Source organism: Carassius auratus, unplaced genomic scaffold, assembly GCF_003368295.1.
Source record: "Carassius auratus strain Wakin unplaced genomic scaffold, ASM336829v1 scaf_tig00033910, whole genome shotgun sequence".
NCBI lineage: Eukaryota > Metazoa > Chordata > Actinopteri > Cypriniformes > Cyprinidae > Carassius > Carassius auratus.
The window spans coordinates 108,070-131,808 of NW_020526112.1; the positions used below are offsets into that span (position 1 = coordinate 108,070).

The 23,739-nt window shown below is 37.4% G+C and overlaps 1 protein-coding gene and 1 long non-coding RNA gene across 3 annotated transcripts; both read left to right on the forward strand.

Moving 5' to 3' along the window:
- The first annotated feature begins 6,690 nt into the window (after positions 1–6,690).
- On the forward strand, positions 6,691–7,958 carry LOC113081355 (GTPase IMAP family member 2-like). Its single transcript, XM_026253460.1, has 2 exons — positions 6,691–7,236; positions 7,327–7,958. Exons 1-2 carry the CDS (start codon positions 6,858–6,860, stop codon positions 7,956–7,958), a joined length of 1,011 nt encoding a protein of 336 aa, XP_026109245.1. The 5' UTR covers positions 6,691–6,857.
- Positions 7,959–20,364: 12,406 nt separating this feature from the next.
- LOC113081353 (uncharacterized) lies at positions 20,365–22,563 on the forward strand. 2 transcript variants are annotated; one of them, XR_003282157.1, is made up of 3 exons: positions 20,365–20,392; positions 20,941–21,051; positions 22,490–22,563. It is a non-coding gene; the product is annotated as an uncharacterized LOC113081353 (long non-coding RNA). The 2 variants fall into 2 exon arrangements; XR_003282158.1 differs by lacking the exon at positions 22,490–22,563 and adding an exon at positions 22,003–22,026.
- The last annotated feature ends 1,176 nt before the right edge of the window (positions 22,564–23,739 follow it).

A 23,739-nucleotide genomic window follows, 5' to 3' on the forward strand; every position in this document is an offset into this window, starting at 1 on the left:
TTAAGAGCGTGCATATCATGAATGCTGGGTCTCATTTGTTTTCTGAGAATCTACTGAACCTACTGGTAACTTGTTTGCCACGTAGCAATAAAAAAATATACGAAAAACCTTGATTATTCTGGTTAGTCACATTGTACTGGTATTATTTTGAACAAGACTGTATAATCGAATTGAAATTATTAGAATGAACGTTTTACAGTGATTATTGTTTCTATGCCAATCACTGTCTGTAGAGATTCCGAAAAAACTGTTTAATAACTGGAATCGAATGATTTCTAGATTCATATGGGAAAAATCAGAAGCCTAGGGTCAGACTTAAAACACTACAATTATCAAAGGAAAGAGGAGGACTGTCCCTTCCCTGTTTGGAGGATTATTATAAAGCAGCACAATTAAAATATTTAGTTTGTTGGTGTAACAATGAGTACGATGCAAGATGGAAATAATTAGAATTCAGCCAGCTGGACATTCTGCTCCCCTCTTTATTAGGAGATAAAACCATTGAGATTAAGTACTCTTAACAAACTGAGCCATTGGACAATGGTTCCTCTCAATATTTGGTTCAAGGAATGTAAAAATGTTCAGCTTGAGAAACAAGCACGGTTGTTAAGATGGGTGGCCTATGACAAAGATTTTAAACCTGCTCAGTTGGACTCAAGGTTTAAACAATGGACGTTGAAAGGCATAACATCATATTGTACAATCTCATCCAATAAAGGTTTAAAGAGCTTCCAACATCTTAATGACACCTACAGTCTTGTTCAAAATAATAGCAGTACAATGTGACTAACCAGAATAATCAAGGTTTTTCGTATATTTTTTTATTGCTACGTGGCAAACAAGTTACCAGTAGGTTCAGTAGATTCTCAGAAAACAAATGAGACCCAGCATTCATGATATGCACGCTCTTAAGGCTGTGCAATTGGGCAGTTAGTTGAATTAGTTGAAAGGGGTGTGTTCAAAAAAATAGCAGTGTGGCATTCAATCACTGAGGTCATCAATTTTGTGAAGAAACAGGTGTGAATCAGGTGGCCCCTATTTAAGGATGAAGCCAACACTTGTTGAACATGCATTTGAAAGCTGAGGAAAATGGGTCGTTCAAGACATTGTTCAGAAGAACAGCGTACTTTGATTAAAAAGTTGATTAGAGAGGGGAAAACCTATAAAGAGGTGCAAAAAATGATAGGCTGTTCAGCTAAAATGATCTCCAATGCCTTAAAATGGAGAGCAAAACCAGAGAGACGTGGAAGAAAACGGAAGACAACCATCAAAATGGATAGAAGAATAACCAGAATGGCAAAGGCTCAGCCAATGATCACCTCCAGGATGATCAAAGACAGTCTGGAGTTACCTGTAAGTACTGTGACAGTTAGAAGACGTCTGTGTGAAGCTAATCTATTTTCAAGAATCCCCCGCAAAGTCCCTCTGTTAAAAAAAAGGCATGTGCAGAAGAGGTTACAATTTGCCAAAGAACACATCAACTGGCCTAAAGAGAAATGGAGGAACATTTTGTGGACTGATGAGAGTAAAATTGTTCTTTTTGGGTCCAAGGGCCACAGGCAGTTTGTGAGACGACCCCCAAACTCTGAATTCAAGCCACAGTACACAGTGAAGACAGTGAAGCATGGAGGTGCAAGCATCATGATATGGGCATGTTTCTCCTACTATGGTGTTGGGCCTATTTATCGCATACCAGGGATCATGGATCAGTTTGCATATGTTAAAATACTTGAAGAGGTCATGTTGCCCTATGCTGAAGAGGACATGCCCTTGAAATGGTTGTTTCAACAAGACAATGACCCAAAACACACTAGTAAACGGGCAAAGTCTTGGTTCCAAACCAACAAAATTAATGTTATGGAGTGGCCAGCCCAATCTGCAGACCTTAATCCAATTGAGAAATTGTGGGGTGATATCAAAAATGCTGTTTCTGAAGCAAAACCAAGAAATGTGAATGAATTGTGGAATGTTGTTAAAGAATCATGGAGTGGAATAACAGCTGAGAGGTGCCACAAGTTGGTTGACTCCATGCCACACAGATGTCAAGCAGTTTTAAAAAACTGTGGTCATACAACTAAATATTAGTTTAGTGATTCACAGGATTGCTAAATCCCAGAAAAAAAAATGTTTGTACAAAATAGTTTTGAGTTTGTACAGTCAAAGGTAGACACTGCTATTTTTTTGAACACACCCCTTTCAACTAATTGCCCAATTGCACAGCCTTAAGAGCGTGCATATCATGAATGCTGGGTCTTGTTTGTTTTCTGACAATCTACTGAACCTACTGGTAACTTGTTTGCCACGTAGCAATAAAAAATATACTAAAAACCTTGATTATTCTGGTTAGTCACATTGTACTGCTATTATTTTGAACAAGACTGTAAGTAGATTTTGTTTATAAATCAATGCAAATTTACTGCAACTGCTGCTGTGCAAATTGAATGGGATGTGGATAATAAACAAAAACAATTTATTATATTAAATTTATATTATATTAATTCATTAATTGTGTATTTATTTCTATGAATTATTAATGTTATTCTGCATTTATATAAATAAGGCTATTATATATCTATTATATAAGGCTATTATAAATAAATTATATTATTATTATTTGTGAGTTGTACACTATTCATACATTGGATTATTTTATTTATTGCAGTTTTTCTTTCACTTTTGTAAAGTGAAAAGTTCATACAAATTGTATTTGATTGTTTTGATTTAGAGCAGTGAATAACTGCTATTAAAATATAATAGGGTATCACTGTTTATTACTGATTTTAAAGGTTACTGAACTCTTGAAATGATTTGGAAATACCGTTCAAACAACACAAGATTGGCCCCTCTGTATTATTCGTGCCCCCTCTTGTGCCCCCCAGTTGAAAAAAATATTAGAATTGCCCCTGATCACAAGTATATAAATTAAAGCTGCGGTAGGTAACTTTTGACGCTCTAGCGGTTAATAAACAGAACTGCTTGCGTCTTGCGGAAGAACATCGTAGCCGGAACTACTTCTCTCTGTTTATGTCTATGAAGAATCACAAAGGTACTGGGTTACTCCGCCGCGGTACCCCCGAAGCAATCTAAAATAGTCCGAATATAAACACTTATTATAGGTGCACCCTAGTGATTCAGGACAAGCTAAAAACACGGTTTGGAAAATGGATTCATGGTGTACTCGCTTATTATATACATTTTTCTACATTTTGAACACAAACAAAGTTACGGACCGCAGCTCTGATTGGTTATTTTTTACCGGGAGCGATGTATTTTCTGCAAATGGCAATAGGACACTGGGAGGAGCCAGAGGAGCTTGATTTTTTCACAGATTATCTGTCTCATATTCTACTGTCAGGACATAATGACAGGTTTAACAAATATGTAAAAAATATTTTTTTACAAAAGTTCCCTACAGCACCTTTAATACCTTTATTTTGCAAGGATTCTTTAAATTGATCAAGTGTGACAAAGACATTTATAACAAAATATTTCAGTAACACTTTAGAATAGGTAACACCTATTAGTTGCTTATTAGCATGCATTTTACTAGAATATTAGCCATGTGTTAGTGTTAATTAAGAACATATTAATGCCTTATTCTACATCCCTAATCGTAACCAATACCTAAACCTAACAACTACCTTACTAATTATTAATAAGCAGCAAATTAAGAATTTATTGATAGAAATGTCGTAGTTAATACTTAACAAGTGTTACCTATTCCAAAGTGTTACCTATATTTCTATTTCACATAAATTTTGTTCTTCTGAACTTTCTATCAAAGAAACCTGAAAAATCTGTTTTCAACTTAATAATAATAAATGTTTTTTAACAGCAAATCAAGATATTAAAATTATTTCTGAAGATCATGTGACTGAAGAAGAAATGATGCTGAAAATACAGCTGTGCATCACAGGAATAAATTACACTTTAAAATACATTCAAGTAGAAAGCAGTTATTTAAACATATTTCAAAATTTCACTGTTTTTGCTGTACTTTGGATCAAATAAATGTAGGTTTGGTGAGCAGAAGAGACTTTAAAAAACATTACACATCTTATAGTTCAAAAACTTCTGTCTGGTAGGGTATATATAATATATTTAAAACCCCAGTTTTTTATATTACGATGATGAAAAAGTTGTTTGAATCACTGATTCAATGACTCACTGTCACGGTTGGTGTCACCCTCACCCTCCTCTGTGTGTTACGCGTCAGCACTGGTTGGTTTTGTGGGCGTCTCCAGTATTTCTGTGATAATATAAATGACTGTAAGACAGCAATAATACTGTGTAGTTAAAAAGACAGTGTGTGAAGATGTTTTTTAACCCAAACATGCTAACTGCTCTCTCTGTGTCAGCGGCAGTGTGAACATGGATCTGAATGATCCGGTAAGACTTTGTCAAAGGTTTAATAGACTCGGGCAATCGTTGTCTTTTAGAAATGAGATAGAGAGTATGCTTGAATCGAGATTGCGATCTTTTAACGATTAATCGTGCAGCTCTAAATGCAAGGTCTTCCCTGAAAGAGACGAAGTCTGGATGGGAGCATATGTTGTTCTAGAACTTGGATATATCTTTCAGCATTTATGGTGCCTTTCCAGATGTGTAAGCTCCCCATGCCACACACACTCATGCAACCCCATACTATCAGAGATGCAGGCTTCTGAACTGAGCACTGATAACAACTTGGGTTGTCCTTGTCCTCTTTAGTCCAAATGACATGGGGTCCCAGTTTTCCGAAAAGAACTTCAAATTTTGATTCGTCTGACCACAGAACAGTTTTCCACTTTGCCACAGTCCATTTTAAATGAGCCTTAGCCCCGAGAAAACGCCTGTGCTTCTGGATCATGTTTAGATATGGCTTCTTTGTTGACCTACAGAGTTTTAGCCAGCAACGACGAATGGCACAGTGGATTGTTCACCCACATTGTTTTCTGGAAGTATTCCTGAGCCCATGTTGTTATTTCCATTACAGTATCATTCCTGTATGTGATGCAGTGCTGTATAAGAGCTGAAGATCACGGGCATCCAGTATGGTTTTCCAGCCTTGACCCTTACACACAGAGATTGTTCCAGATTCTCTGAATCTTTGGATGATATTATGCACTGTAGATGATGCATATTATACTATGTCCAAAAAAGAGAGCAAATACATCAGTAACTTCATAAATGCATAATTAAAATAAGAACTATGTCTCAAAAAGATTGATTTTACTCCATTTATTTTTGTCTTAGAATATCTTTATAGTTAGCTGCTGTTGTTTTTGTCATTTATACACATTAAGTCTGAAGCTTGAACTTTGACCTGCACTTGTTAGCAGACCCGGAAGACAGGAACAGGTTTGTTTCCTTTTGTAAAGTGAACAGCGACTCCTACAAACTTCTTCCTGCTCTCATTTTATCAACATTGAAAGAAACGTCTAGATGATGAAACCTCAAAATACAGGTATCATATATAAAGTTGGTTATGTGAAACTTAATTGTGACGTGCAACATTAAATAACGACTTTAGTTTATTTATGAATGTAATAGCTGCATGAGCAGCAGTTTCACTTTCATCTTCTGTCCCAGAACTAAAGCTAATCTGTGTAAAACAAAATGTGCTCAGTGTTTAGTGTTTTTGGTTTATGTTCACTTGACTTGATGCTGGAGCAGAAACATGCAGAACTGCTGCATAAATACTGAATGTACTGTAGAATCAGAGTGTGTCTTATTTCTATCACATGAGTGTCATCAGAGTGTGTTTGTTCATTGATTCACAGCAAGAGATTCATGATTCAAGCTACTGCAGTTAAACAGAAAACTGAACAACAAACAGCAGGCACAAAAACTACAGAACAGTGATGGACGAATGAACAGAGACTGTGTTACTGTTTAAAAATCACTAACATCTCTTACAGGATGATGAACAGACAAACGTCAAGAGTCTGAAGACTAAAGAAAGAGAACAGAATATCAACATGTCAACCTCAGAAACCACAGGTAAAAAACACAGTCACATCATTGCTTACAATTATTCTAAAAGAACATCTTCATTCAATTCTGTCAATAAAATATGAATCTCTTGAAGCACTTGGTTACACTTTATGTCCTTGTTGCGGTGTAAATATAAATTTAAGTGCTGAGTTATATTTATTAACTACATGAACTTACTATATTGTTATCGAAAGGATTAGGGTTTGGCTTGCATGTAATTATGTATAATTATTGTTATTATATTAGTAAGTACATGTAACATGTAACAAGGACACCTTAAAATAAAGTGTTACCAAGCACTTTGTTTTCATTCAGAGGCAGTTTACATCATATTTACATCATATCCATTTCTTATTGCAATATTATATCCTTAACTTAGACCAGTTTTGCAGTTTTAATAATTTGTTCAAAGATGTTTTCTGTTGGGTAATGAAGGTCTTTTGTTTCATACAGTGGTTGTCATCCACAATCCTTCTCGTAGGAGAAAACAGAGCAAAGAACAACCTCCTCACAGTAAGTCTTTATCTACATAAATAAAATTATGTGTTGTAATTATGGGGAAACTATCTCCATCAAAACACAAATGATTAAATGTATGTTCTGCTGCTGGATTCTGGTTATTTTGATCTGTGCTGCTGGATTAAGATCAAGATCCTGGCATCATAACATGTTACATATCACATGTGTTACTGTATGATGTGAGGATTGTGGACACTGAATGTCTGATTTGACTCTTTACAGTGAGGATTGTTCTTCTGGGTTCGAGCGTGTCAGAAAACAGTCTGGCAGGGAACTTCATCTTAGGACGAGCAGCGTTTGACAGTGAAGCTCCTCCAGATGTTGTAGAGAGAGTCGGAGGAAGACTGAAGGACAGACACCTGATGATCCTCAACAATCCTCAGCTGCTCCAGAGGAACATCTCAGATCATCAGATCACACACACAGTGAGAGAGTGTGTGTTTCTGTCTGATCCAGGACCTCATGTGATCCTTCTGCTCCTCAAACATGATCAGTGTTCAGCAGAAGATCAGGAGCGTGTGGAGAAGGTGCTGCTCTCTTTCTCTGAGCAGGTTTATCAACACACCATGGTGCTCACAACACAAGAGCCCAATGAAACCAGTGACATCCTACAGAACATCATTCAGAAGTGTGCAAACAGACACTTCAGTCTTCAGAAGACCAGCTCTCCTGACGATCTCCTGCAGATGTTTGAGGACATTGTGAAGATGAATGATGGACTGTGTCTGGATTGTGCTGAAGGTTCACAGTATTTCACAATGGATGATATTGTATGATTAAATTTGATGTTTATATAGATACATTATCGTTTTTATTTTCTTCTGTTCTCAGTTTCAGAGTGTAAAAAGCTGAATCTGGTTGTCTGCGGGAGTGACAGGACATTGAAATCCTTCATATCAGATCTGATCCTGCAGCAGACAGACAGAAGATCAGACAGGGAGCTTCATGTAATAGATCTTCCAGCTCTGATCCGTCTCTCAGAAGAGGAAGTGATGCGTCAGACTCACCGCTGTGTGTCTCTCTGTCATCCTGGAGTTCATGTGTTCATCCTCATCATTCCTGGTGCTCCACTTAATAATGAAGACAGAGCAGAACTAGAGGAGATCCAGAGGATCTTCAGCTCAAGAGTCAACAAACACATCATGATCCTCATAAAGCAGGACTCAGATCATCAGACAGAAGAACTCAATGAAGAAACACAGTCTGTCATTGAGAGATTTGGAGGAAGACATCATTTAATTGGGCCAAACACACAGGTGTCCACACTGATGGAGATACTGGAGCAGATGGTTGAGGAAAACAGAGGAGAGTTTTTCTCCACAGAGACATTGATGGATGCACAGATGAAAAAACTGCTGAAATTTGAAGAGATGGAGAAGAAAATTCAGTCACTAGAAACATATCTACTGTCACAAGGTAATGAGCAGAACGTCTTAGGTTACCCGTGTCTGAAGCATACTTAGGAAAATGTTGGCCAGCGACAGCCTCCGACGTTACTACCGGCGCGACTATAAATAAGCTCCAGGAGGACACGTCATTTACTTCTTCGTCTGAAGCTTGCGTCCGAAGCATGGCAGGGAGCTAGATGACGCAGTGTCTCGTTCCCTCTCAGGGAACTATGGTTAAATTTGTAACCTGAGACGTTCCCTTTCACCGGAACTTCGAACTGTGTCCTCTAGGGGTTGCTATGGGGAACAGTAAACCCACGCCACCATGCTGAGGGGAGTGCAGGCCAGAATCATGGTGAACACTAAGTACCAACTCTGCCATTTCCACGGGAGTTGCCCCTGGGACGTTTAGACAGCTGTCTGTGACAGTACCCCTTACGACCAAAAGGCCTAAGCTACATAACCAACTTAATTGTTAGGGCCTCGGCCCAGGGTAGAGCTGAAGGCTTGGAATCAGGAAAGATTCCTTTAAAGAGATATGGCTAAGAACCTAGCATTTCTACCAAGTCTTGCCTGTCACACAGGGGCTACCGCTAGCTTACGCATAAGCTTGCTGAAAGAGCTGTCTCAACAGTTCTCTAGTAGCAACACCCTGTTTAGACAGGTATCCGAGGATACATGGGTGGAGTGGCGCCCAAGATGAACGGGGCTTTTACCAACTCAAGAAAGGGTACGAAGCAACCACGCGAAACCCTCACCATATAGGATTTTTAAAAAAAACACAGAGTACTAGCGTGCGAACTTACCACAGTGTGGATTTCAGAAAGTGTGCAAAGACTTCACGTGCACCTTCACCTTAGCATGGATTTTAAAATACTGTTCTAAGGAGGGGCTCTCGTGGCACTCTGATAGAGCAGCTCATAGATGGAATGGCCTGGGAGCAGAGCAATTGGGGGAAGAAATGTGAAGCCTCAGCCACGCCTGTACCATGGCGTCCAGCCCCAGTGGAGCTGGATGAGTCAGAGTAAGCCAGACCGGACAGTGCGATGTCTCTCGAGTCATAAACAGATCCACCCGAGTCTGGCCAACCTCTCCAACTCTGCTTCATCACCTCGGTGCGAAGCCGCCATTCCCCAAGCCTCAGCCCCTGCCTCAACAGGATGTCTGCTCTCACAGTGCATCTCAAAACAGTATGTTTGAGAGTCATCAACTCGATCTATGGAAATAATACTGAAGCGCTCTGGTGAAAAAACAGAGAATTCAGTCTCATATGAGAGGAGAACTCCGAGCTCAGAGTAGCGCGCTCATAGGCGACCCTTCTTGGAAGAAGGGGAGCGCTGTTAAACTACCACGACAATCACCCAAATAGCCCCTCATGTTGAGGAAAGCGATGCTTGAGGTTAATGCCCCTCAAAAATATTGCGCTTGCTCCTCGCCCAAACAAGAAACGTAAAGACAGTGTGTGTCATCTAGGGATGGGTACCGAAACCCGGTATTAAAATGGCCCCGGGGCTAAATTATGAAAGACCGTAGTATCAGAAAGATCTGACGGTATCGGTCCTGCTTTCGGTACTGGAGGGAAAAAAATGAATGTACTATGTATTTTTGCTTAATAATGTTATCATGCACATTTATCTCACCAAACATTTCTAATGTGCGATCATATTAAGACGTTTTAAGGATTTTTAAATAAATTGAAGTGAAGTGAAGTGACATTCAGCCAAGTATGGTGACCCATACTCAGAATTTGTGCTCTGCATTTAACCCATCCGAAATGCACACACACAGAGCAGTGAACACACACACACACACACTGTGAGCACACACCCGGAGCAGTGGGCAGCCATTTATGCTGCGGCGCCCAGGGAGCAGTTGGGGGTTCGATGCCTTGCTCAAGGGCACCTAAGTCATGGTATTTAAGGTGGAGAGAGAGCTGTTCATGCACTACCCCCACCCACAATTCCGTCCGGCCCGAGACTAGAACTCACAACCCTTCGATTGGGAGTCCAACCCTCTAACCATTAGGCCACGACTTCCCCAGTAGTAAATTTAGTAGCAGTGCTACTGCAAGCAGTTTTTAGTGCTGCAAATCCATTTATCCATTGCTGAAATTTCCACGTCTTCATGGAGAGAGCAGGTCATGGTTGCTTAGCAACGACAGACGCCTCAAGGGCGCAAGTGCCCGAAGGCTTTTGGGGGGGAAAATCAGAAAGTGGCGTGCCTAACGTTTTCCACACGTTTTTAGACGCGATATGTGAACGGCCCCTTACAATACGAAAACTCCTGCTTAATACAAAGAGTGAAGATGGCAGAGACAGTAAAACGTTCCAAAGTATGGTTATACTTCACTGGAGTTGATGCAGACAACGCTGGTTGTCATAAGTGCAACACATTTTTTGCATGTAAGGGCGGAAACACAAGCAATCTGTCAAAGCATCTTTCAAAAGTGCATTATGTGCAGACAGAGAAATGCAAAGTTTTCGACTGCCTAACACAACACAAAGTAACACAGTAACACAAAACAAAGTACAGATAAGAATACCGTTAAAGTACCGGACCGTTAAGCATTATAGGTAAGAGTAGTAATACCGTTAAAACCTTAACGATACCCATCCCTAGTGTCATCAAGTGTCAAATGGAATGGAATGGAAATTATTTTATTTGAAACAGGGACAATGCACAAATAAACATTAAACTTGTTAAACAAGAGAATATGTCTTGTGCCAGGTTATAGCAACAATTGCTAATTTCCACCTGTAGTCCCTGGGCAGGTATGACAAATTTTAAGAAATAACAATTTTAAAATAGAAATTTCACAGAATTATGGATAAAATGATGCCCATTGAGATTACAGACAAACAAGTTTGCAAAAAACAGAACCAGGGAGGCCATCAACCCATTTACTCTCTGTCTCCTCTCTCTCCAGTAAACACACTTAAACAGTTCAGTAGCATCTCAAGCACACACCCACATACCCACACACACACACACACACACACACACACACACAGGTATACTATCTCAAAGATGTGTCTCTGAATTGCGTAAACTGTAAAGTGGCATGTAAATCTGGCTGCCGCGTTCTGGATTAATTGTAAAGGTTTGATAGAATTGGCTGGAAGACCTGCCAAGAGAGCATTGCAATAGTCCAGCCTGGACAGAACAAGAGCTTGAACAAGGAGTTGTGCAGCATGATCCCAAAGAAAGGGCTTGATCTTCTTGATGTTGAATAAAGCAAATCTGCAGGATCGGACAGTTTTAGCAATGTGGTCTGAGAAAGTCAGCTGATCATCAATCATATTTACAAGGCTTCAAGCTGTTTTTGAAGGAGTTATGGTTGAAGTGCCTAACTTGATGGTGAAATTGTGATGAAACGATGGGATATTGTTTGCAATAGCACACAATTATCAGCTGTTCATCAAAAACTCATGAATTCCTGACCTGCAGTTTTGTTTTTAAAGCGGTTTCACTCAGACATGCATCACGATAAGAACAAAATATGATCACAAAATCTTGTTGTACTTGTTGACTGTACACTACAATCTTAAAATATCTTGAATTAAATTTGCATTTCTGAACAGAATTGTCTTTATTTGTTACATTTAAAATCAATTGTAACATTTTAATGTTATTTTTAAGATGCTTCTGTAGTTTATCCTGTATCTTAATTACATTATAAATCACAAACCTCTTTTTTTTTGGTCTGACTAAAGATTCTCCAGACTTGAAATGTAACTAATATCCTCAATATCCTAGTTTTTTTATGGCTGTGTAATTATTTATTTGTATTGTTTTCAGGTTTCAGCAACATTTTATTTATTGCACTGTATGTTGTTAACACATGATGAATTACTCACACATGAACATAACGTGTCTGATTCATTGTGTTTTCTCTTTCTGTCTTCAGTCTGTGTAGATGCAGTATTACAGAGAAACAGTGTCTCATCCTGACTTCAGCTCTGAAATCAAACCCATCACACCTGAGAGAACTGAACCTGAGCAGGAATCAAATAAAAAACACAGGACTGAATCACTTATGTGACATACTGAAGGATTCACGCTGTAAACTGGAGACATTGAGGTCAGTAACATTCACAGACAAGAATCAAAATGATGAAAATCACTTTGTTTAACTCTTATGTGCTGTTCAAGGTCTTTTGAGACCCCAAATGATGTTTGCTGAAATAAAAACAAATGTTCCCTTTATCTAAATGACATGAGACTTTGTACGGTTGTCAACACTTGGTAGATCTACAAATAGAAAATTAAATTGGATTGATATCTGGTTGTTTGTTACTGTTAAAAAACATTAGAAAAACACCCAGCACATTTAATTAATTTTTATAAATTATAAATATAAAAAATATCATAAATCCTTAAAGAATTACACAAATGTGGATTAAAAACATTAGTAAAATTACATTTGTAACAAAATGTCGTTTTGTTGGCTGTGTTCTCTGGAGAGCCCAAACAGCACGAGTGTCGTCCCCAAACGAACAGCACATAAGAGTTCAACAAAACACTTTATACTCAATATCTCATGATGAATGTGTTCACATTATATTTGTGAAAGATTCTTCATCTTAATGATTTGTTTGTAAGATGATCTCTCTTCCTCTGTTTGTCTCTTTCTAGTCTTCGTTACTGTGACATTACAGATGTTTCTTCTTTAACTCAGACTTTGACGAACACAAAAGCTCTGCAGTTTCTAAAAGAGATTAATCTGAGAGGTAATAAGATTGGAGACTCAAAGCAGAAGCTCATTGATGTGCTACGAGACTCAAACTGTGAACTGATGTGAGTAAACTTCACTTTGTGATATTAAAGAGATTCATTTACCTCTGATATCTGAACAAATATATACTTTCAAATATTAGTGAAAAGAGTTGATCAAATGATCATCAAGCTTTATTTCAAAGGGTTTGTGTCAGAATGAAATGTAAAGTTGATAAAATGTTGAACACAAAGGAGGAAAGAGAAGAAAAGCAGACTGTCACAGCTTTCTACAGCAACAGCTGCTTTATTAATGAGATCAGTAATAGTGAATCATTCGAGTTTGAAATAGATTTGTTCAGATTGTAGGAAAACGCTGGTAAAATCAGAGCAGATTCAGCTTCAGCTCACAGTCGTCCAGCATCACATGATCAATGTCTCTGTCTCTTGTGTGTTTTTACTTTGACAAGCAACACGTCACATTACAAGAGAAGTCAAAGAAACGCCCGACTCAAATACCGTATGACTGTGTGTTATTCTGCTGCTAATGACACACACCTAATGAATAACACACCTCCGAATGTCACCACTGACCAATCAGAATCCAGTATTCCAGCGAGCTGTGCAATCATTTCACTTATTTACTGAGACCAACACAAACATGTTTAAACTAGAGACAAACAGCTTTAACTAGTGACACATTTAACTGAAAGAGTTGTGTTTTAAGACTGAATCACATTTGTGTTTGTTCCTTGTCATTTATTATATTTGGTGTTCACTCGTTAGTGTGTGTTTCTCTTAATATCGACTCAATAGAGACACAAACATATGAAGCATGAAACATATGATAGTAACTATTTTGTACTTTGATGATTTTATCTTCTGTTCTACCTTACAGTGTTGATGAAGATTAGAATCTCTGAAAGAGTTCAGTCACCAGAAGCTGCTAAATGCTGTATCTCATAAAGTGAAGTGATCTTGAGAGGAGCAGTAAACATCAGCTGAAGATCCACAGAAGAGCTTCACTACTGTGTCTATGAGGAGAAATAAATGTGTGATAAATGTGTAAATGTGATCCATACAGGTGAAGAGACTCAGACTTTACAATCAAATAATGCAGCATGTGTGTTAGAAACATGATATTGAATGATTAATGTTGCTTTAGTATTCAAGCAGATGATCATTGTGTTTAATGTAAAGCTGGAACAGAGGAGGAAGAAGCTCAGATGAGTCTGTCTGGCTCTTCAGTTTAATAATATTTCTATTAAACTCATTCATAATGATTCAAATGTTTAAATGTGATTGTCAAGTGCAGCACTTACATGAATCAAAAGATATAAAGCAAATCTACAATGTGTGATATTTCCATGTTACTTAAAACATTCAGTGACTGCATCATATGCATCTGTAAGGAGCAAACTGTAGATCTTCAACATTACTGGGTAATTACTGTCAACTTTAATAAGAATAAAGACCTACATTTATCAGATAATCAGAATATGTTCTACATAATAAGCGCTAAACATCTCATAAGGAAACAGTTCTTAGTGTTAGCTTAAAATGTTAGCAGACAGCAGCAGCATTAATGTTTCATTTCTTTTCTATATAATCATTTAGATGCTCTTGACAGTATCTAGTTTGTTCAGTTGATGTTTTCTCTAGCATTAAGACATGAATCATCTTTTACACAGCGCTCAGCTCCTCTGACGCGGATCATTCTGGTTCAGTTTCTAATGTAACGTGTGCGCGCTCTGCTCCCGCGGGAACATTTGATGAACAGAGACCCCTGTCACAGTTTTCACTGGGTCACTGATTTCAGCACAACAGGGGTCAAGGGTCATTCTACAGAAACGTCCAATTCTGGGATGGCAAGATGTCTAAAATGCATTTAACATTTAAACTTAGACCACATTATTATATATGTACACACATATAATACAGTAGTAACAATAAACTCAGTTATTGGTATAATTACTCACAGAGATAAAGAAATTGTGTGTGAGTTGTGGTCTTAATGTGGGAAAACAAGCCCTGCGTCTCAATGTTCACACTATACATCTAAAATATATGTGAGATTAGAATAAGTGTGTCCCAACGTATGCTGAAAAGAGTATGACAAAAGTCCCCGGATGGTCTACTCTTTCAGGCTGATTTTTGAAGTGTGGATCTGTGCACACTCCAATGACTAAAATTACCCACAATCCATTGTGCTTTTTCAAAGGATTCGGTTCAGAACTACAAACATGAATAAAATGCATTAGAAAAACTACAAACGTGGCGGATGAAGGCAAAGTTAAAAGGTAAAAAAACTATTATTTAGAGATGTTTAAGGTATATATTGTGCTAAATTTCCTACACCTTCCACATTATTTTACTTATTCTCAGGGAGGTAAAGTAAGTCAGATCTGTTCTTTCTCATAAGCATCTGAGTTCATCTTCACAAAACCTTCTCCGTGGTATGTTCTTAGCTATAAATCAATGCCATCAATGTTATATACTACAAGTCAGTTCATTTATTAAAGTTAGTAAATATTACACATATTCTACAACTACTGTGTCAGTATTAGATATAAATGTGAGTAAGTGGTTTGCTCAAGGCAATATCAGCGATGGTTCTGGGTGCCGGAGAGCTCTTCAGCATCTGATTTGATCATCACTTCAGTCTTTTATAGACAGCAGGTGGATCCAGTGTCTTCTGACATCACACTGGAAATCCCTTCACAAGTGCTTTATAAAAGGCCTTGCATCTTCTCTTTCTTCTTCTGGATTCTCTGCTCTGTTGTCTTTCACACTTGATCTGAAACACAGCCGCTGAGGTAATGTCCAGCTTCTTTTCTCTTCAGCGCTCTCACTAATACATGTGTCATCTCTATGTGCTCTTGATTATACATCTTATAAATGATTTCTTAAGAAATGAAATAAAACATCAAGTGTGTTATTCTACGAAATAAACCACTTTCTCAATAAAACAACTCCATCTGTGACAGTTCCCTTAGTACTGAATGTATGATTTTATTAATTAAATATATACCAAATTTGTATTTGTGCACACATACCAGACATAGGTCAAAACATTGATAAATTTGGCTGAATTAAAAGCTAGAATTGGTACTAAATAAAGAACCGTTTGGGAGCCGAAAAGAGCCGGTTCTTTTTGCTGAGCCGAGCCAAATGATCCGGTTCCCTAAAAAGAGCCAGAATTCCCATCACTAATAACGTCACCACAATGAATATAAGAATCATAAAATGACGTCTGCGATGAATATGGTCCGGTCCAGTTACACCATCACAACATTACTGTGTTAGCTGGGAATAACATCAGCAATCTCATGCGTTTCGTGTCAAAGACTATTTCTATTCATATCCAGCACTCGCTCACAGTCAGAGACTTTCATCCAGCAGGAGACGCGTCTCAGCCTTTCTGTTCTTGTCTTATTGGAGACGTTCATGCACTAAAATCTAGTTCAATCGTGTGAGTGTATTTTTCAGGCCTTCATTACTGTTATATATCTAGTGAACAGTTCAAATATGAGGATTCTGTGTAAGTGCAACATAACTTGAATTTCAGAAAACATTGATCCAGGCCTCTGCACTTTCTCTGGAAGAAAAGAGCAAAATAAACTCACATGTATGTGTTTCAAATAATGTTTCTGCTATCAAAAAGACAGAGATCACATTTTTCCAAATTTAGCAAAATACAAACTGATCTGATTTCCAACTGAATGAATCAGATTTACAGGCCACTGTTCTCGTTAACATTTACAGCTGTGTGTGTATGAATCTATTGTTCGTGAGTCAGAATGAAAGCTCCCTGCAGGAAAATGTTGGTCCAGACTGTTTGTCCTGCTGTTCTGAAAGTAATGGACATTTTATCTTTCTATAAGACTTTCTATATATCTTGCTCTTCCTCAGAGAGTGAAATCTGAAAGTCCATCAGTGCTGAATGAAGTCAGTTTAGAACTGAGAACAAGAGACTGAAAGGTTGCAGGTTTACATCTCATCATTGAAATGTTCCTGCTCCATAAATACATCAGAGAAGCTCTGAAATCAGTCAGAGAGGAGAAACAATTGAGACATTTGAGAAGAGATGAAGAACAAATGAGCTTGAAGAGAGTTACAGGAGAAACCAGAGTCAAAGACTCTCAGGATCTCAGGATCAAACGCTGCTTTAAGACTCTTTTCACATGTTATGGTCAGTTTGTTTCTGCTGAAAACGACTCCATTGATCTCCAGGAAGCTGTGGTCTATACTGGAGCTTCAAAGTGTCAATGTTCAGAGTTTGAGTTCTTCAGAAAGAAGGAGTTTGATGGTCACATGTGCTGATTCTGACTGACAGGAGAGTTTGACATCACTTTACTCACATCAGCTCATCTGTCCTTTCATTCCTGAACCAGTTTGTCTCTTCATATCTGTGGACTCAAACCGCTGAAGATGTTTGGTTCTGTTTGTGTTTGTGGCGTCTGGTCGGTGAGTTTGAAATCTGTATTTCTTTAAATATCTCTGTTTGTTTTTCTGAACGTGCTTTATGTTAAAAACACTGAAGCTCAAACAGCAGCAGCTTTAGTTTCAGTCGTGATGTGATTCTCATCTGAAGTGTTTTCTGGGTATGATGTTGTGAAGCTCAAATCAACTTCAGTTCAGAGTTTTAGTAAAAATCACCACAAAGATACAATTATTAATCCACACAACAGTTTGCTTCGGTTGTGCTATTTGGGATATATTCTTCTGAAATATTCATTCCAAAACTATTTACTTTAGCAAACCATCAAGTTATTTTAAGTCTTTTTTGTGTTTGTTCTTCAGGTGTGTTCGGTGGACTCGGTCTCAGTGATGGAGGGACATTCAGTCTTCATAAATGTGCTTAACAGATGGAGGAATTACTGTGAATGATGTCTTGATGGAGATTCAGAGACAGACTGAAGCTGGACAATCAGACTGGATCTCTGAGCATCACAAACAGCACAATAAAACACACTACAGACTGTCCTTCATCTTCATCCTCATCATCAGGATCTCATCCCAATCCCATGAGCAAGCAGACTCAACATCTGGACATCAGTGAATTCTGTCACACATGTTCAGGTTCAGCAGCTGATATTAGTGTTAATATTAGTGTTTATTGACTGAGCTGATCTCAGTTTGATCTGTTTTATTCCTCAGACTCTGAACACTGTTGTGCTTCTACTGAAGCTGTGATCCGATTGGTCCTCTCTGCTCTGGTGGGCGTGGCTACTGTCATTTCTTCTGGTTTATGACATCAGATCCAGAAGAGCTGAACAGATGGAGCACATATTCACACATCAGTTACATGAATAATGATGGCATTTCTCATAAGATAATGCATATTTATTCCTTTGTGTTCATCTTTCTCAGGAAGTGTTGAAATCTAAAGCAGAATGCTGGACTTTAAAGGTTCTTCAAGTGTGTTTTAGTGTCTTTGTCATAATAAATGATGATTATTTGAGCTGGCACTCTTTCTTTTTTGTGTCAGATTAAAAAAAATACAAATCCAATTTGTAAAGCTTTATTGTTAATATTATTCTCAGATAGGTTTAAATAAAACATAGTAATAAAGAGTCACACATATCTCACTTTACTGCTGTCCATTAGCCGTTTGTATTTGCTTGTTTTTACGTATCTTTTAAACTATTCATGAGACTGCGTTTTCTTCTCCTATTAGAAGCAAAAGCAAAGTTTCAAAGAGTTCACAATATGGCAGAACTGAATTTTAGGAGCTAACTCCTCTTTTCTGAGGTTGAGCATTACCTGCTGAATAAAATATAAAGTGCTTTTCAAACACTTAGTCCAGGAGCAGGACATAAATCAGTGTTACAAATGGACCCAGAAGGCCTGAGATGGGTCGGTTCATCATTACAGAGTTTTCTTCAGATGATTCCTGCTCTAGATGTGTTAGATGTGGACTTGATCAACACTGAGGGACTCTTACTGGAGTCTGTCCTGTCAGCTGCATCCTAACAGAGGAAGAAACAGATCCATAAAGACATGATCAAGTCAGTTAGATGATGCTGTTGTCAGATCCTCAAGATCATATGCGCGTTCACACTGTGTTGTAGCTGTCAGTAAAGTGATGCTCCTCAGAACAGCTCTCAGTTAACACACGTGACATACAGCTGATCTGGAGCTCTGCTGTGAGGAGACAGAAGTCTACAGTTCAGTACATATAGTCAGTACATAAAGTGATTAATTGGATAAAGTGTTACAGTTATCTTCATTTCCCCAATAACAATCCATGAACACTTTAATCCAAATCTGACCTTTGTTTGGTTTCAACACATCTTCTCTAAGCACCATATCTTTATAATATCATTAATACTCTGCTTCACAATGGTAAGGTACTGCCTAAATTTCTGCCATACTCATTGAATATCTGTCCATGTGAGAACAGATAAAGGTTGATCTCTCTCATCTTTCACACTTTTTACAGTCTAATGGTTGAGATTCGAGTCTCAAACAAGATCTTTCTTCCGTTTTCCTGGGGTTTCTCTTCATCAGATCCAGAACTGTCTCTGGATGCGCTGTCTGGAAAATACATTTTATTATTACTATTAGTTGTGGATTCTTCTGAGATGGATATATATAGCACTTATCTTATCCACTTCTCTTTTGTTTTCTGATTCTGATGCAGGATTTTGAGGACAGTGGTTAAGACAGGAATATTAGATATATCAAAATATTAGAGAATAAATTACATTGAGAGTAAATAAGACAGCTGTGATATTTATTATTTAAACTTAAATTACATGAAAAAACAGTGTTATAAATGTTGAATAAGAGTACAGAAAGACTGTAAATAATGAAGAAGACTAAACTCATTAGTCAGTCTAATATTTCCTGAAATGTAGGATTTAAAATATATAAATTATAACTAAATGTTTGATTGTAAAATGGTAAAATTTTTAATTTCAGCTGTAAATAAGAGGTCAAGTGCTGTTTTGTCTTTTTCAAACCCATAAGTTTATGAGTTTACAGTCTCAGTTTTTCTCTTTTAATAGACGTTAGATTCAAAACTATTTAAATCTTAAAAGACAGATTGTGAAAAGCACATATATCTACATCACAGCGAGCTGTAAAAACTGAACAGAGATGATAAATTCAGAAAAGAAGATGAAAATAACTGGCCATTTTCTATTTGTATGTAAGAGACTGAAAGTTCATTATAATTAATTGAGTTCTGAACTAATTCAATGAATCATACATTTCATATATCCTAATTATTCATCATAACCTACAGAATAACTGAATGAAATCCTTCAATCTGAATTTATAGACTATTGCTGTAATGAAAGAAATGTAATGAAATTTCTTCAAATAAAAACAGGACTGTATATGATTCTGTTATATAGCATATAATCATCACCTTTCAGATTGATATGTTTGTCTTGGATTATTTGATATGATTTGTCTGTCATTATTCATTAACCCTTCAGAGTAGTCAAATGTATCAGAAGGAGGTGAATGGAGCAGATTGAGAGGGAGAATGTGAAGAAACAGCAGGTGGCGCTAGTGCACTGTTTTAGTTTGGGATCTTCTGTTAGAAGGAAGAAGAAGGAGAAAGCAGGTGTGTTTGTGCTTCACATTCCTGTCCAGTTGGTGGCGCTGATGCACGAGATCTGTTGTTAACTGGACTTTGATTTTCTCCAAGATGAAGTCGTGTCAGGTGACAAAACATCAATCGTGAAGATCGCACAGGTGTTTAACAGCGATCACAACCGGAAGTGTTTGAAAGACTTCTGGATTCTGTTCCTGCCAGCACAAGATCGTCTGAACTACTGCAAGTAAGTCTGAATACTTTCACCATTACACTTATTTAGGAGAATGATGAACGCATTTTCAGAGCTGGATGAAGCGTGATTTGTTCAGTTTATAAACTTATACCTGTCTGTGCGACGAATAATAAACCACCGAGAAACAGAGAGATATTAATAAAACAATCCATTTCAAGACGATGAATGTTAAAATATTTTTACAAGTCTGTAAAAATATATCTGTAAAGGTATAGCAGTTCAGAATAATTATAAAAGAGTTGTTATTTTCTTCCTTCTTCCATTTTAAGACGCGAAACCGAAAGTATTCTTTGATCAAATCAAACCTGTTCTTCTGGACAGAGAGGTAGATAAAAACGAGCAAACAAATCTTTTAAACTTCTTCTTAAGTAATGTGTATGTAAATAAAGACGTGTGTTGAGAGTTATCTGAAGAGATTATTACATGGCAATATATTTGTAGCATATTTTATTTGTATGTTTACTGCTTGATAACTCAAAGATTCAGCACTAGTTATTTTCTTCATCATTTGAACTCTGAACTCTGATTGTCATGTCCAGGTCATGATGAGCATCTGATCGTCTTCAGAGACACAAAGATCTCAGTGTTGAGCTGTTCATCTGCAGTCTGTCAGAGAAGAGAGGAAAGATGAGTCTCTCACACAAACAGAGGTAAGACTGTCTCGGGTTAAAAACAGCTTGAAACTTGTTAAATGTCTAGTTTTTAAATCCTGTACAACCCCAGAATAAAATGTTTTTACATGTTTGTTTCAGGTTGCACATTCAGTGCATAGAAAAAGTAAATCATTGCAATCTGTATCTTTTGCTGTAAGTGTTAAATGAACTAAAATGAGTAATATATTTTTAATAACTATAGAGGAGTGATCTTCGCTCCGTAGCATTGAATGACTCGATATATTATGGTTAGGCCTATGAATATAATATTAAGTTTAGATAATCCCCAAACAAACAGAAGGAATCTCAGTGATTTGATTCTTTCCCTCATATAACAAGTCTGTCTGTGATCATGGGCATCATCGCATTAATAAAACATCTACTGATACCTACAGCAATAAATATTATGTATAGCAGTCAGAACATTGTTTAGTCTTTTGGCTTTAGTCTTTAATCTCTCAAGTTCATTGTGTCTTTTTGTAAGGGTCCACAATTTGTCCACAAATGGTTATGCATGAGTGATGACATGAATTTGTAGCAAAAACCTCATTAAATGTAATCTGTAGATATGAAGTCAGAAGAGATGTGTTCCAGCTTTCAGTAAAGATGAACTCTTACTTGTAGAGATTAAGACATGATACAGTAGTGTCCCAAATCAAAAAGATCACGCTTGACTGTAAATCACTGTCATTTGTTTTAGATGACAGGTTTACATGGTCTTGTCAGTGCTAATATTGCTAGAGAAGATATAAACGAGGAAAGTGAGATGACTGAGGAGAATGAAGCTGAATATGGGACAATGGTAGAAATGAAGCTTGTGTGTTAGATGAGGATGATACTGATGTGACAGAAGAGAGCTTGGACTATATTGTAGATTCTTTTAAGAATTTGTGAAATTGATTGTATTAATGCTTTAAAAAGCTCTCCCTCTCTTCTTTTTGTCATCAGTGTAAGATCAGACCCACATGTGTCCAGCTCTGTGTCTGTGAAGAGTGACTGCTCAAGAACATGATCCACTGGAGTTCAGTGAAGAAACACCATCAGCTACTGAAAGGTATTTCATTATTACAACAAAGCATTAGCTAATTTCTCCACTGGGGTATCTGTGATAGAAAAATAAGTAAATAATACAATAAATCACAGACTTTCTGCTTCTTTCTTCACTGAACTGTGTCTACAGCTTCTTTCCAGTAATACAGTTACACAGACAGACACTAGAGAGCATAAATTCAATAATGAATGTGACAATCAAACATGAATGTGTCCATCTATCTACAGAAATGACCATTTACAACATTAAACCTTTTCAAATGAGACTGAAGAATCTGCTGTAGTAAAATATTCTTCCCCTCTCTCTCTCTCTCTCTCTCTCTCTCTCTCTCTCTCTCTCTCTCTCTCCTCTCTCTCTCTCTCTCTCTGTTCTTTGTGTCATCAGTGTAAGATCAGGCTCACATGTGTCCAGCTCTGTGTCTGTGAAGAGTGACTGCTCAAAAGATGAACCAATGAAGTTCAGTAAAGAAACCCCATCAGCTACTGAAAGGTATTTCATGTGGTTTGTATTATGCCACTAGCTAATTTCTCCACTGGGGTATCTGTGATGGAAATTAACTGAATAAAACCGTATATCCCAGAACAATATCTGCTTTCCTTTTCATTGAAGTCTGTCTGGAGCTTCTTTCCAGTAATACAGTTACACAAGCAGCAGCAACGAGGAATAAATTCACCATAGACACATGAATATGTACTTCCATCTGTTTAATTACCATTAACATTTATTCATTTAGCTGACGCTTTTATCCAAAGCGACTTACAATTGCTATATATGTCAGAGGTCGCACGCCTCTGGAGCAACTAGGGGTTAAGTGTCTTGCTCAGGGATTGGGATCTCACAGTGGATTCGAACCCGGGTCTCTCACACCAAAGGCATGTGTCTTATCCCTTTTGCAGCATTAAACCATTTCAAACAAGACTGAAGAACTGTTTCTTTCTGTTATTTGAAGAAAATAAAAACTTAGATTTGTACTTATAACTGCAGCATTAACAGCTGATGCTTGCTCTTTGTGTTTCATTAAAAAAAAAAATAGTAGCAAGAGATTTGTCTAATATATTGCCTTAACCACATTTAATTTTATTCACCATTTTAACAGTCTGCATTATGAGACATTAGACTCAGACTCCCAGATTAACAGGAACCGCAAGAATTTCACAGACAAACTCCTAGGAATCTTCCAGGTGAAAAGAATATTAAATTAATGATTATATTTATAACAAATAAATTGGTTATTGGACAATGTTTCTTCTATAAATATTATATAATTTGGACCAAATGAATGTGAATTTGGTTTAATTTTGTTCTTTTGCCTCTGTTTTTCTTCTTTGTTCATAGGATCTTGAGAAGAAAATAATCACATTTCTAAAGAAAGAACTGGAAAAGTTTAAGAAAATATTACAAAAAGAGGACATGCAATACTTTGTGAAGGACTTTAATGAGAACAGATGCAGTATGAAAGAAGCAGCTCTTGATCTCTCGCTCTACTTCCTGAGAGAGATGAAGCAAGATGAAGCTGCTGATACTCTAGAAGGTGAAGAGACTCGTGATCATCTGTCAGATTGTTTATTATAAATGTAGAAGAGAAAATATGTTCACTGCTTCCAGTGCCGTGTCACTCTGTTTTCTCTTCCACA

Excerpts from the sequence above, each read along its gene's own strand:
- LOC113081355 (XM_026253460.1), top strand. The coding sequence starts at position 6,858 with ATGATCCTCAACAATCCTCAGCTGCTCCAGAGGAACATCTCAGATCAT. Across the intron at positions 7,237-7,326 it reads GTGTCTGGATTGTGCTGAAG|TTTCAGAGTGTAAAAAGCTG; the intron begins GTTCACAGTATT and ends TTCTGTTCTCAG.